This window comes from Cervus canadensis, chromosome 13, assembly GCF_019320065.1.
Source record: "Cervus canadensis isolate Bull #8, Minnesota chromosome 13, ASM1932006v1, whole genome shotgun sequence".
NCBI lineage: Eukaryota > Metazoa > Chordata > Mammalia > Artiodactyla > Cervidae > Cervus > Cervus canadensis.
The window spans coordinates 75,230,359-75,244,004 of NC_057398.1; the positions used below are offsets into that span (position 1 = coordinate 75,230,359).

Here is a 13,646-nt window from a genome sequence, read left to right on the forward strand (position 1 = left end):
GATTCTCCACTGTAGATTTATTATTTTCTCTTTTCCATATTCTTTTCCTTAGAAAAGAGTCACTAAATCCAGCCCACACCAAAGGTGAAGGGAATTAAGTGCCAAGGGAAGTATCAAATAATTTGTGGATAAACATTAAAACCATCACAGTAGTGAATAAATATTTGAAGGGAGATTCTTTGAAGTTATGAAATTATCTTATTTTTCCATACGGTGCCACCTGCTAATTTTACCGTTCATCAGGACTTGCCCAAAGCAGAATTATAGTAGGGGTTCGTGGATATTTATTTTATTCTTTGAGTTATAAATCTACATTATAAATATTTATTTTTATTGCTTAAATTGTTCTAGTTCCCTTTGGGAGTGCTTTCAGTTGGCTCCCTTTGACATGCTTTCATCTTGTTTTCTCTCTTCCCCTCACCCCTTGCTTCTTTCTTTTCTTTCCTTTTTTACATGGTGGTCAAACTCATCTTGTGTTTTCTCTGCCTCAGCTCTAAAACCAGCTATTCCTCCAAGGAGTTCTGGTTCCTTTTATCGGACAATGATATTTAGAAACCAAGATCTGGGAGAATCATTGCTTCTAGACCCTCTAGTGGGCAGAATTAGGAAACACACGCATGTATACTAGCCTATGTATTTGTGTGTGTGTGTCTGTGTGTGTGCCGGGAGTCGGCACACGAGATCCCACCCATGACAAGGTCATGAGGGAGAAAACCTGACGGGCAAGGCGGATCAGGTTTTCAGGGATTTCCAAAAGCTGCCCTGGCGCTCACCTTAAAGATGATCTCTGTCTTTCTGATGCTTGCTATATTAGACTACTCCCTAATTTCTGTGACATGGGTAGAAGGCCCCTCCCAATCTCTTTCCAAACAGAATCAACTTAGAACTTTAATTAATATGTCCGCCGGATGGTGGTATCCTATAAGATTATCCAGGATGAAAGGAGTGTTTCAATTTAGACCCCTTTGCTGGCATTCTAGCCTGCTTGGCAAATGCGTACTAATGCACATGACTGCTCACGACACCTTAACCATAAACAGCATAAAGAATCTGATCACATAAAAGGCCCTAATAGGCACAGAGCCCTTCGGGAGGTGAGGAAGCCCTATCAGAGAACATAAAAATATTATTTTAAAAGTGGTTATAGTTAGAGATTTAGAAAAATAAGAGTTTAGAATTGTTAATTTTAACCAGGAATGCTAAACAGGGGCTGCCTCAACGGAGCTGCAGAGTCTTTGTGTGGTAAACCTTTTAGATAAATTTAACTGATAACTTCTGCAAAAGGACTGACCTTTGTGTTCATTAAAGTGAAGTAATTAGCCTCCAACTAATAAAAAATTAAAAAAAAAAAAAAGAATAGATTACGGAAAACAGCTTTGCATTCACCTAGGTCATAAAATGTCAGTAGGCCCCAAGGCCAGAAGATAACGTACAAGACCCTCATAAACAAAGAAGTATGCAGAAAACACCCTGGTTTCATGAAGAACAAGCTGATGTAATGTTAAACTATCTTCCCCTTAGAAATGTACTAATTTACGGTATAAAAGCCACGGTAAAAAATAAAGCATTGCCAGACTCTGCCAGACCCTGCAGACACCCCCATCTGGTCATTCTCTCTCTCTCTCTCTCTCTCTCTTTCTCTCTCGCCAATGCCATTCATCCTGAGGGTATCCCCTGGATCCTGTCAGGGCTGGACCCCAGCAAGTGGCTGACTCTTTGTGACCCCATGGACTGTAGCCCACCAGGCTCCACTGTCTCTGGAATTTCCCAGGCAAGAATACCGAGTGGGTTGCCATTTCCTTCTCCGCAGGACCGTCCCAACCCAGGGGTTTTACCTGCGTCTCCTCTGTTGGCAGGCAGATTTTTTTACCACTGTGTCATCTGGGAAGCCTACGTGTGCACTCATCTGTATTTCCTTTTCTACTTGCTTATTTATTACCTCTTTCTCTGAGAGTAAGAAATCTGCCTCTCCTTACCTGTATCTTATTTACTTATTTGTTCAACTCGAGTATAGACTTAGCTTCAAAACTGCTAAACTATATTCCCATGAGACACAAATTTATCAATTACACTGCAGTGTTTGTGTTCAGCTCTTCGTGTCTTTATCTTACATTTTTAAGCAAAATATTGTTTTCCAAAGTTACTTAAGCCAGCTCAATTTTCCCCCACTCCCTTCAGTGAGATTATGCCATACATTTGTAAAACCAATTCAATTTTTAAAAAATTTTTACAAAAATTTTCAATTTTTACAATCTGCATTATATTGTGGGCCCCCCAACAGCCTGGTGAATTTTTAAAATTTGCATAGAATAAAGTCACTCTTTGTGCTGTACGGGCTTTTTTTGGTGTGTTTTGACAAATGCATACAGTCAAGTATCAATCACCTTATAGAAACATTATCCTAAAAATCTCCTTGTACAGCTCCTTTGTTCCTGCTTCCCAAACCTCTCAACCACTGATCTGTTTTCTGCCTCTACAGTTTTGCTTTTTTCAGAAATGTCATTTAAGTAGAACCATACAATGTGTAGATTTTTAGGTATAGCTTCTTTCACTTATCAAAATGTGTTTAATATTTGTCCATGTTGTTGCATAAACCTATATACTTCACTCATTTTTACCGGTGAGTGTGGATAAATTCATTGTGTGGATATAGGACAGCTTGTTTATCCATTCACCTGTTGACAGACTTATTTATTTCTAAGTTTTCACAATTATGAATAAAGCTGCTATAAACAGTAATGTATGAGGTTTTTTTTTTTTTCTCTTGTGAACACAAACTTTACACTTGGATAAATACCTAATAGTGGAATGACTGGGTTATATAATAAGTGTATATTTATAAGAAACTGGTGAACAGTTTTCCAGAGTGAAGGTTATGGCTTGCAATCTCCTCAGCAATGATGAGCATTATTATTCTGTGTTTTCTCCAGCGTTTGGTGGTCCACACTCATTCTAGAGTGGAAACTCTCCCTCCCCACCCCACTCCAGCTTCTTCATTCCTTTTGGCCTCTGCCTGGATTACCAAATAATCTGTATTCTTTCTTTGCAGCCTGCTGGTATTAGCAAAGGTAATGATTTTAGGCTACATCATGTTTCCACTGTGCATTAAAGGACTCTTCCATTTTTAGCCTCCTAACAATTCTGTAAGGTAGTTTCAGCAAACATTCTTAAGTTGGTACGAGAAGTAACAGAAACTTGCTGAGAAGAATTACTTTCTGGCTTTCTCGAAACTCTGCTTTTGAGAGGCCCTTAGCTCCCTACTCATTTCGCCTCCTTAGCCTAACCAAATGAAACCACTGAAATACAGGGTCATCAAGGGTGAATCTGGCAGCAGTGACCACTTCGTGTGGCCTGCTGGCTGGCTGGCTGGGTCTTAATTTGTGAGGAGAGAGCCGCGGGTCAGGCCGCTGCTCAGCCCCCGGCTCTTGCCTCGGCAGCTCACACATTCTCATAGTCGTGAGAGTCCTCACTTGACGTCTCTTCTGCACATTTCCACGGCCCGTTCTCACTGTGGGCAGACGACTGACAGGCCACATAATCCTTTAAAGCCAGGAAGCTCCCTGACTGCACAGCAGGTGGGATGTGGGTCTCTGGACCATCTGTCCTGCCCTCTACGTGGTCTGTGTTTGAGGATGTCACTTCCTCCTCCTGCTGCTTGTTGCTACTGGGACCTGGTGGTACATTTTCATAATCCCTGCGGCACTGAAACATTCCCCGGAGCTGCTTCCCTTGGGGGGTCCCGAGATCCAACTCTGCCACGTTGACATAGTCATTTGAGGTCTGAGAAGACCCTTCCCCATCGCTGAGTGGATCACTGTTCTCAGTTCCTGGAGACCCCAAACTGGTGCAGTCACTGGTATTCCCACAACCCTCATCTATTTCTTCAGACAGCGCCAGCTCCTTGGTACTTGGGAGGATGAAGAGGTTCCCAGGAGGGTTACTGGTAGAAGCCAAAGTCTCAGCAATCTCCTTTGCTGTGGGGATATTGACATAATCTCTTGACTCCTCTGAAGAAGTGCTCGGATAACTTCTTGAAGCTCTGACATTGACATAGTGAGCTGAGGGAGCAAGATTTCCACACAACTGGGGCCGCATGGCATTGTCATAGATGCCCACTGCATACCCCATGGCGTGAGTATGGGCTCCGTGCACGTGGAGGGCATCGCCTGCTTGGGAGGGCTGTAAGGAAGAAGAGAAAGCGTGTGACAGGGTAGGAGTAGAAATAAGGACAAACTCTTTCTTCTTCCCCACCCAGTACTATTATACCTAATGGTTCCTTCACTCAGAGAAAAGCTCTGAATCAAGGGTCTCAAATCACAGGGCTTCTGACGCTAGGCTGGGATGAGTGAAGTAGGCTGGGTTTAAGAAAAGCAGCCGTGTAAATGTGACAACAAATTGTAACTGGTTTTTGGCCACACTGTGGGGGTTCAGTGGGGGAAGTATTATGAACTAGGCAGAGCTTGCCACCCCAGAACATATTGCTAGGCCCAGCATAGTGGCTAAAGGTAGAGGCTTAGGTTCAGACGGAGGGTGCAAGTCCTAACCTTACCACTCTGTGCTGAGTTTACACAAGTTACCTAATCTCACTGTGCCTCAGCTTCCAAACTTATAAAATGGGGATAATCATAACAATATCAATACTACGAGGTTTTTGTGAAGAAAAAAATGACTTATTGCCTGTAAATTGTTTAGCTCCTGGCACAAAGGAAACACTACGAAATGCTTGCTTTTGTTAGCATGGGCGTAGCTGACACACAGATCAGCTATGGTCATTGAGGAATGCTTGTCTGATTTCCAGAACGTCTGATTTTCAAAAAAGCCTGGATATCTGGACTTCAGTGTGAAATCTCTTAGGTTTTTAAATGTTGGCAACTGGTTCAAACCTTCAAACAGTATAGAGTACAATCCAAACATGTTTGTAGGTTTAAGTCAGCTTGAGATCTAATCTCTAAGTGCAAAATCCCCGCAGGGCTCAGCTGAATCCGAGAACTAGCTTAAGCAGTGGATTTCCTCCATTCTTCCTTTTATAGCCACGTGGACTTGCTGCCCTAGGAAGTCTTAGAAGCAGGACCAGAGCCTAAGAATGGGACATGGGAGAGGAGAAGGAAGCAAATGTGGCGACTTGGAGGCGGCCACGTGGTCATCAAACCTGCACCCCTGGGTAAGGAAAGGCCGGGTAACGAGCCAATCAGCAGCCCTGGGTAAAGAAAGGCTGCCGGGTAACGAGCCAATCAGCAGCAGCGGCACCATGGCCGTACTCACCCAGGGACGCCGTCAAACCAAAGAAACAAATTCTTTGAACAAGCTAATGAGGACTTATCTATGGAAACGAGCGCCCTGATCTTCATAGCAGTCCCTCTGCCCCACACTGCTGTGCGTCTCCTCCTTTGGAGCTGCCTTCGGAGCCAGACGCAAAGGCATCCCCAACATGCTCAACACTTTTTATACCAGTCGCAGTGCTGAGTGACTTATGAGTATTTCGGCTCTGGAGGAAGATTGAAACAATTTGACATAGGCTTGGAAGTAATTCCCAAAGCAGAACCTTAAGGGTGCTTTGAGCACCAACAGCCCTGTTGGAAAATTTATGTACCCTCCCAAGATAATTAAGGTACAGGAGACAACACTTGTTTGGGAAAACACATTATCATGTCTCTGTTAAGGCAATACATTTCAGTTCTAACAAGTGTCCTTGAATACATGTGCCTTGGTTCCCTTCTTAAAATCTCAAGCACTTGCTCTTCTCTTTCTAAATTTTTTGCCTTGGGTGGTAGGGCAGTTCTGAGGCTAGTCTTCCCATTTATTAATAGGGCCTGGGGTACCAAAGGACATGCCCTTTATAGTGAAACAAGAGGCAAAACCTGGAACTCTTGCACTTCAGCTCTTCTGCCAGAGACATGTCATTTCTCCCAAAGGGACTGTCGTTTCCCTTGACTCTTACCACATGCTCTGAGGGAGGGCTGTCAGAATTCCTGGAGAGGAGGCTTTCGGTGCTGACAATACGGATGCTCCTTGAGGGATGTCTTCCTGAAAGGACAGAGAGCAAACCCTGAGCGTAGTCAGCCAGTCCTCCAAGTGCTTCAGCCTGTTCAGTCCTCACATTCTGGGTGAAGTAGATCTGTGTGATATCTGGTATTTGGGGGTCAGCGTTCTGTGGGGAGAGGGTCAGGGCTACAAGGATGATGAACTGGGAGACCTGGAACACTCCTCAGCCAGCTGAGGACAAACGGACACTAGCGCAGGAATCGAGGAAGCTGGCTGGGAGCAGGCTTCTCGGGTGAGCCCTCCCTGACGTGAGGCTGGTGGCCATGTTCTCCTCCTGTGTGTCTTTCCCAACCTTAGACATACCCAGCTAACTGCATCAAGGAAACCAGAACTGTAATCTGTGTAGTCAAATTATCATGCTGTACTCTATAAACTCATACAGTGACATATGTCAATCACTTCTCAATGAAGTTGGAGAAAACCCCAAACCAGATCCCTGACCCCGATGACTCCCTGCTCCATCTTCAAGCCCCCAGACCCCACTGGAGGTGAACCTTGCCGTCTGTCTGTCCCGCCTTCTCGCCTGCTCCCTGAAGAGCAGGTCGGTAGCATGCTTAGAAGAAGACGCTTTTGTAGGTGAGATGTATATTCTGGAGGCAGAAGTTCTGTAGGCCTGGATTCCATGGATTAGAAAGAAAAACCTACCCGGCTCTTCTTGTCTTCGGGGCAAGAGGTCATAAATATTTTTGGCTCGTTGTCTGGGTCGAGGCAGAGTCAACAAGGGCATGAGGGTAACTCGGAGGTAGGGAACTTGCCCTGCAAGACAATGAGAGACACAGAGGTCGTGGCTGGGCTTAGTTGCACAGAATGTGGGGACCCTTGGGGAAGAGACGGCGCCTGAAAATATTCCCCACCCTCACCATGTATTATGAAAAATGTATTTCCAGACTTGACCAATGCCTTTGAGCTAGAAGAACAGGGGACTCAGGAGACGGAAGCAGGAAGAAGAAATGGGCACAGGGTACCACGGCATGGCTTTCAGAGTGAGGCTCCACTCAGCACGGAGCCTTTCAGAGCCACGGCTTGTGATCCTGACGGAGACAAGGACCTGTGTGTTAGGTGAGGACAGAGGACTCCTCGGTGCAGCGGTTTATCTCGGGAGGGCAATATATGTGTCTGTGCTCAGTCATGTCTGACTCCATGTGACCTCACGGACTGTTGCCTGCCAGGCCCCTGTCCATGGGATTTTTCCAGACAAGAATACTGGAGTGGGTTGCCGTTTCCTCCTCTAGGGGATCTTCCCAACCCAGGGATCGAATCTATATCTCCTGCATCTCCTGCATTGGCAGGCAGATTATTTACCACTGTGCCATCTGAGAACTGGGCTTTAAATTCCTGACTAGACAATTGATCATAGTGTGTCTCAACTTTGGACAAACAAGGGACTCACGCTTCTTCCGTTTACTGCAGTTCCACAGGACGCAGAAAACTGCAACAACCAGGAGGATGGCAAGGAGAGCCGCAAACCCAGAAAAGATGCTGCTGCTGTGGTCTTCAGCTCTGTGAGGAAAACCAAGGGCCATGATCCAGCCATGGGGCGAGGAGGGGGGAAGACACTTCCTCCAAGAGGTAGGACTCAAGGATTTGAGGTGGGAGCCGAGTGAAGGAACTCTGAGCGGGATGGGCTGGGTGGTGGAAGAGAGGGTTATCTCCTTATGGAGAGAGGGGAAGAGGATGTGGTAGAAGAGAGCTATCCCTTCTGAATGTTCACTGGATGCCAGTGGTTTGCATTAAAGCTTATTTAATCTGTACAACAATCCCATCTCTCTTTGTGACCAAGGAATCTGAGATTTAGACTCAGTAAGGTAGAGTAACATATGGAAGATCACATAGGTAGGAAGGAGCATGATGGAATGTGAATCTAGGTCTGTTTGGCCCCAAAGACTGTTCTTTCTATGGTTTCACACTGTCTCCCAAACTTGTCAAGTCCATTTGCTCCTGCTTAACCTGTTCCCTGCCCCTCAGCTTTCTGTCTTGCTTGGAAGAGATTATCCAGTTGCAATTATGGAACAGCTCTGGGACAAGAGTCCAGGTTGCTTGCATTTTAATAATCTCGGTGGCATCAACTCGTGGAGCTGGTCTTCAGGCAACACTCTGCTATTCTGTGGAACGTGACCAATGCAAATGCACTGAGTAAGTTCCAGGCTACTTGTAATTCCTGGGCAGGGCCAGAGCTACTGCTCTGCTTTGGCTATAGGAAGCAGCCAGTTGAGGTTACACAATGCATCATTAGTGAAACTGCCCCTCCAAATACTAGAAACCAGGTCATCCATTAGGGAAGGTTTTTGTCCTTATGAGTTCTAGACTTGTTCACCCAATTTCATACTGGACATTCCCATGTGGTAACCTAATAGACATCTCAAACCAAAAATGTTTAAACAGAACTCCTGTTCTCCCCCCACCCCCCCATAAACCTGTTCCTCTGGTGTTTCTCGTCATCTAACGGCTCGGCCAAAAACCTTGGAGTCATCTGTGAATGTTTTCTTTTTCACACCCTGCTGCTAGTTAACCAGCAGTTGCTATCTGCTCAACCTGCACGTCTACCCCAAAGCATCACCTCTTGCTCCTGCATTGCCACTACCTTGGTCTGAGCCACCGTGAGTTCCACACTGACCTTTGCAAGAACCTCTCCAATGATCTCCTTGCTTTCACTCTTGGCCCCAACATACTATCTTCACACAGGGGCCAGAGCGATCCTCTAAACAGTTAAATCAAATCACGTGCCACCTCTGCTTGCAACCCCCCATGACTTCTCATCACACTTGGGATAGCATCCATAGTCCCTAACCGGCGAGAATGTCACAGCCTCTTCTCTTCTGCCTTTGCCTGCCTCTGACCTCCTTTCCTACTGTTTTCCCTCTGACCTTGATGACCAGGACTCCATGCTGTTTCCAGCAAAGCACAATCTTGTCTCAGTCCCACTGCTCCCTCTCCCTCAGTTCAATTCCCTCATTTCATTTAGGTCTCTTCTGAAATGTCACGTGCTCAGATAGGTCCTCCCCGGTCACACCCTCCTCAGTGCTCTCGGGCAGCCCCCTTACTCTGCCCTGGTTTTTCTCCGTAGCACTTAGGACTGACTGATGTTACACTAGCCATGCTTTTGTTCACCTGTCTGTATCTGACTCTTCCACTTAAATGTAACCTCCAGGAGGTGGTCCTTGCCTGTCCTGTTCACCTTGTGCCTGCAACAATGCCTGGCACCCAGTAGGAACCTGGTGGATATGTTAAATTAATGAATGAATAAATTAACAAATGAGTGGATATAGAAATAGTATTGGAGGAGTGCTGCAGGATTCTACTTTATGAATTCATTCCCCATCAATGACCTTGTCCACCAGCAGGGGACATGTATTTGTTTGTCATGGTAATGACATTTACCTCCCCAAACTACAGTGATTTTAAATTTATTGCTGTTGAGCTGTGGTTTTATCATTGCACTGAAATCAATACCTCTCAGTGTCAAAGTTTCAACTATTGATGGACTTTTTGTTAATATAATATTGAAGGTTTTAGCTGTAAGATTTACATCTATGATTAACTCTGTGAGATTTTAGGATCTAAGGACGTATCTTTATCGTCTCTATGATTCCATTTTTTATTCACGGCAAGTGTTTAGGACCTAAAGCACACCTGTGTAAAGAGTGGGCCATTTGTCTCCATCGGAGCAGAAACTGGTTTTTGTTTCTGTTTCTCTGAGGAGTGATCGGTGGGACTTGAAAAAGGAAAGCTCAAGGACTGCCATGAGGGCCTCTGAGCGTGAGAAACCCAACCATGCCAGGAAGCCAGCTCTAAGGAAGTGGTGTGTTATCATATTTCCTCTCTTCCCAACAACTCCTTTCTCTTCTCAATACCTATTCCTTTCCTCCCGGCAGTTCTGAGCAAACCTCTCTGAGCCCAGAGTTTAGTGGTCTTAGGAGACGAGAGCCTGGTGAGGGGTGGCAAGGCTGCTGGGGTAGAAGCCTCCCAGGATAGACCAGGACCCTCTTTCTAAATCAGGGGAGGGGAGCGCTCACCGCCCCCGCACTCACTTGTCCAGGCTGCCGAGGGTTCCCTGCAGAGTGCTGGGCTCTGAGGTCCTCCCTGTGGTCTCCGAGTGCACTGACGTGGTGACATCCATTATTCCGCGACCCTCCTGGGCTTCAGCTTCTCCTCCTAGGCCTTCTCTTAATCGTCATCAGCTTGCCAGCCAGTCTGCCACTTTTCCTGTCTCTTCCTAAACTGCTGACTTTCAAGAGAAAAGGCAGAATTGGTTTGTGTTTTGCATATAATCCCGTGTAGTATAAGCATTTTTTTTAGTAGATAAGAATGACAGAAATCCTCCTGGTCTCCATTTTCTGAACATTCCCTAACACACAACATTTTACTCTCAAATTTTCATCTTCTTAAATTTTTATTTATCAAAATCCATCACAAAAAGTCTATTGGTTTTTATTTCTTCCTTTCTAAAGCTTCCAGTCTGTCTTTCTAGAACTTTCTCTCCCCCAACCAACTCTACCTTGGGTCTGTCCCTGAAATGTCAGGCTGACTTGACCCAAAATACAAAACAATGAGCTTGGCTCTACCTGGATGTGGCTGCGATGCTGACTGCGGCAGGGGAGAGCTCTTCTGGGTGCGGAGCTCCTCAGCTCGGCTCAGGGGGACGCCAGACGCTCTTCCTTGTGGCGGGGACGCGCGGGACGCCGAGGGGGAGACGGCCAAGAGGGCAGAGACAGGCTCCTTGAGAAGCTCATCTTCCCCCAACCCCCAAAGCAGAGAGAAGAGAGCAAACACTTTGCCAGAATGGAAACAGATAGTCAGCTACAGGAAGCAATACCACCAACGTGCTAATGAAGCCTGGGGCCCAGGAAATGCCGCTCAGCTCTCAATATGATAGAAGCAAGGGCACCTGCACCCTGTTCCCTGGGCTGGCTGATGTGCTGTGGTCTGTAGGGGGCATGATTCAAGAGGAGTCAAGGTCATAGGGCATTTGTGATTGCTCGCCCTGGGTTTCTGTGATACTGAGATTTTTATCAGCCTCCAGATTGACAGTGTTTGTTTCAGCAGGCCTGAGGAGCACTGGAAGGCGCTTTTGAGAAACAAACAGAGGTTTCTGGTGTCTGCGGCTGATTCGTGGGTGAAGGGTGATCCATTGCTGCAGCACTTGTGCTGGGATTGGAAGCGAGAGGACTTCCCAGACCTGATGCCAAGAGCAGATGGCGTGGGAATGGGGAATCTGGAAGATGGCAGGTGGGAGAGCAGACAGAACCAAACCTCAGAACCCTGACAGCTACCTAAAAATTTTTTCAAGAACTTCCCCATGCCTGCGACCATCTCGAGGTCTTATCTCATGTGATCTTATCATCTACACAGCTTGTTGCGTCAGCCGAGTCTTCCATCCTCTCTTATTTTCTCCTGCCTCCATGCTTGAGAGAAACAGCCTCCTCACATGAGGCTCCCAGGCCTCAGACTGAGCTCTGGGTTTCCCGGCCCTGGCTGCACACCTTCCCTCCCCATGGTAGACCAATTAAACCAACCACTCAAAACACAAAACATATATCTGAAGTTATTCGTCGTGATAGTAGAAGAAAACTATTCACTCCTGGTGACAGGATATGTGTTTCAAACCTGATTGCTCTAGTGTTATCTTTAACCACTTTATCAGTGCAAAGAAATAGAGGAAAACAATAGAATGGAAAAGACTAGAGATCTCTTCAAGAAAATTAGAGATACCAAGGGAACATTTCATGCAACGATGAGCACAATAAAGTAGAAACGGTATGGACCTAACAGAAGCAGAAGATATTAAGAAAAGGTGGCAAGAATACACAGAATTATACAAAAAACAGCTTAATGACCCAGATAACCATGATGGTGTGATCATTCACCTGGAGCCAGACATCCTAGAATGTGAAACTTTCACTATGAACAAAGTACTGGAGGTGATGGTATTCCAGTTGAGCTATTTCAAATCCTAAAAGAGAATGCTATGAAAGTACTATACTCAATATGCCAGCAAATTTGGAAAACTCAGCAGTGGCCACAGGACTGGAAAAGGTCAGTTTTCATTCCAATCCCAAAGAAAGGAAATGCCAAAGAATGCTCAAACTACCGCACAATTGCACTCATCTCACATGCTAGCAAAGTACTCAAAATTCTCCAAGCCAGGCTTCAACAATACCTGAACTGTGAACTTCCAGATGTCCAAGCTGGATTTAGAAAAGGCAGAGGAACTAGAGATCAAATTGCCAACATTTGCTGGATCATAGAAAAAGCAAGAGAATTCCAGAAAAACATCTACTTCTGCTTTATTGACTATGACAAAGCCTTTGACTGTATGGATCACAACAAACTGTGGAAAATTCTTAGATAGGAATACCAGATCACCTTACCTGCCTCCTGAGAAATCTGTATGCAGGTCAAGAAGCAACAATTAGAACCTGACATGGAACAATGGACTGGTTCCAGATTGGGAAAGGAGTACATCAATACTGTATATTGTCACCCTGCTTATTTAACTTATATGCAGAGTACATCATGAGGAATGCTGGGCTGGATGAAGCACAAGCTGGAATCAAGATTGCCAGGAGAAATATCAATAACCTCAGATATACCACCTTTATGGCAGAAAGTGAAGAAGAACTAAAGAGGCTTTTGATGAAAGTGAAAGAGGAAAGTGAAAAAGTTGGCTTAAAGCTCAACATTGAATAAAACTAAGATCGTGGCATGTGGTCCCATCTATTCATGGCAAATAGATGGGGAAACAGTGGAAACAGTGAGAGGCTTTATTTTCTTGGGTTCCAAACTCACTGTGGACAAGTGACTGCAGCCATGAAATTAAAAAGACTCTTGCTCCCTGGAAGAGAAGCTATGACCAACCTAGACAGCATATTAAAAAGCAGAATTACTCTGCTGACAAAGGTCCGTATAGTCAAAGCTATGTTTTTCCAGTAGTCATGTGTAGATGTGAGAGTTGGACTATAAAGAAAGCTGAGCACGGAAGAATTGATGCTTTTGAACTGTGGTGTTGGAGAAGACTCTTGAGAGACCCTTGGACTGCAAGGAGATCCAATCAGTCCATCCTAAAGGAAATCAGTCCTAGGTGTTCATTGGAAGGACTGATGCTGAAGCTGGATCTCCAATACTTTGGCCACCTGATGTGAAGAACTGACTCATTGGAAAAGACCCTGATGCTGGAAAGATTGAAGGCAGGAGGAGAAGGGGATGACAGAGGATGAGATGGTTGGATGGCATCACTGACTCGATGGACATGAGTTTGAGCAAGCTCCAGGAGTTGGTGATGGACAGTGAAGCCTGGAGTGCTGCAGTCCATGGAGTCGCAAAGAGTTGGACACGACTGAGTGACTGAAGACTGAACTGAATGACTTGAAGGGTTGAATGTGACATATGAGTCTAAAGATTCTAAGATTGGTTTTCAATGGACAGAACTTAAGCATCCAATCAACCAAAGCCTTTTGAGGTGGAGGGGCAACATGCTTAAACATCCTCTTTGGAAAAACAGAAGCACTGGGTTAAGAGTATCAGATCTTAAATTACTACCTGGGTGATCTTGAGCAAGTCCTCTAATCTCTTTGGGTGTGTCCTTGGATGTAAAATGACAATCATAA

The 13,646-nt window shown here is 45.4% G+C and overlaps 1 protein-coding gene across 2 annotated transcripts; it reads right to left on the minus strand.

The window, feature by feature from the left end:
- Window positions 1-2,546: 2,546 nt before the first annotated feature.
- On the minus strand, window positions 2,547-11,792 carry LAX1 (lymphocyte transmembrane adaptor 1). Of its 2 annotated transcripts, XM_043486085.1 has the most exons (6): window positions 10,605-11,792; window positions 10,071-10,267; window positions 7,433-7,542; window positions 6,688-6,798; window positions 5,939-6,024; window positions 2,547-4,179 (listed from the first exon to the last, which is right to left on the minus strand). In XM_043486085.1, the coding sequence occupies exons 2-6, from the start codon at window positions 10,157-10,159 to the stop codon at window positions 3,439-3,441; spliced, it is 1,137 nt and encodes a 378-aa protein (XP_043342020.1). In that variant the 5' UTR covers window positions 10,160-10,267; window positions 10,605-11,792; the 3' UTR covers window positions 2,547-3,438. The 2 variants fall into 2 exon arrangements, with proteins under 2 accessions (XP_043342020.1, XP_043342021.1); XM_043486086.1 differs by lacking the exon at window positions 7,433-7,542.
- Window positions 11,793-13,646: the final 1,854 nt, after the last annotated feature.

Bases quoted from the DNA above. Each gene is read 5' to 3' on its own strand.
- LAX1 (XM_043486085.1), bottom strand. From the start codon at position 10,159: ATGGATGTCACCACGTCAGTGCACTCGGAGACCACAGGGAGGACCTCA. The intron at 7,543-10,070 runs GTGAGTGCGGGG...TTTTCCTCACAG, and splicing joins ACCCTCGGCAGCCTGGACAA to AGCTGAAGACCACAGCAGCA. The intron at 4,180-5,938 runs GTAAGAGTCAAG...TCTTCCTTACAG, and splicing joins GCCCTCCCTCAGAGCATGTG to CCCTCCCAAGCAGGCGATGC.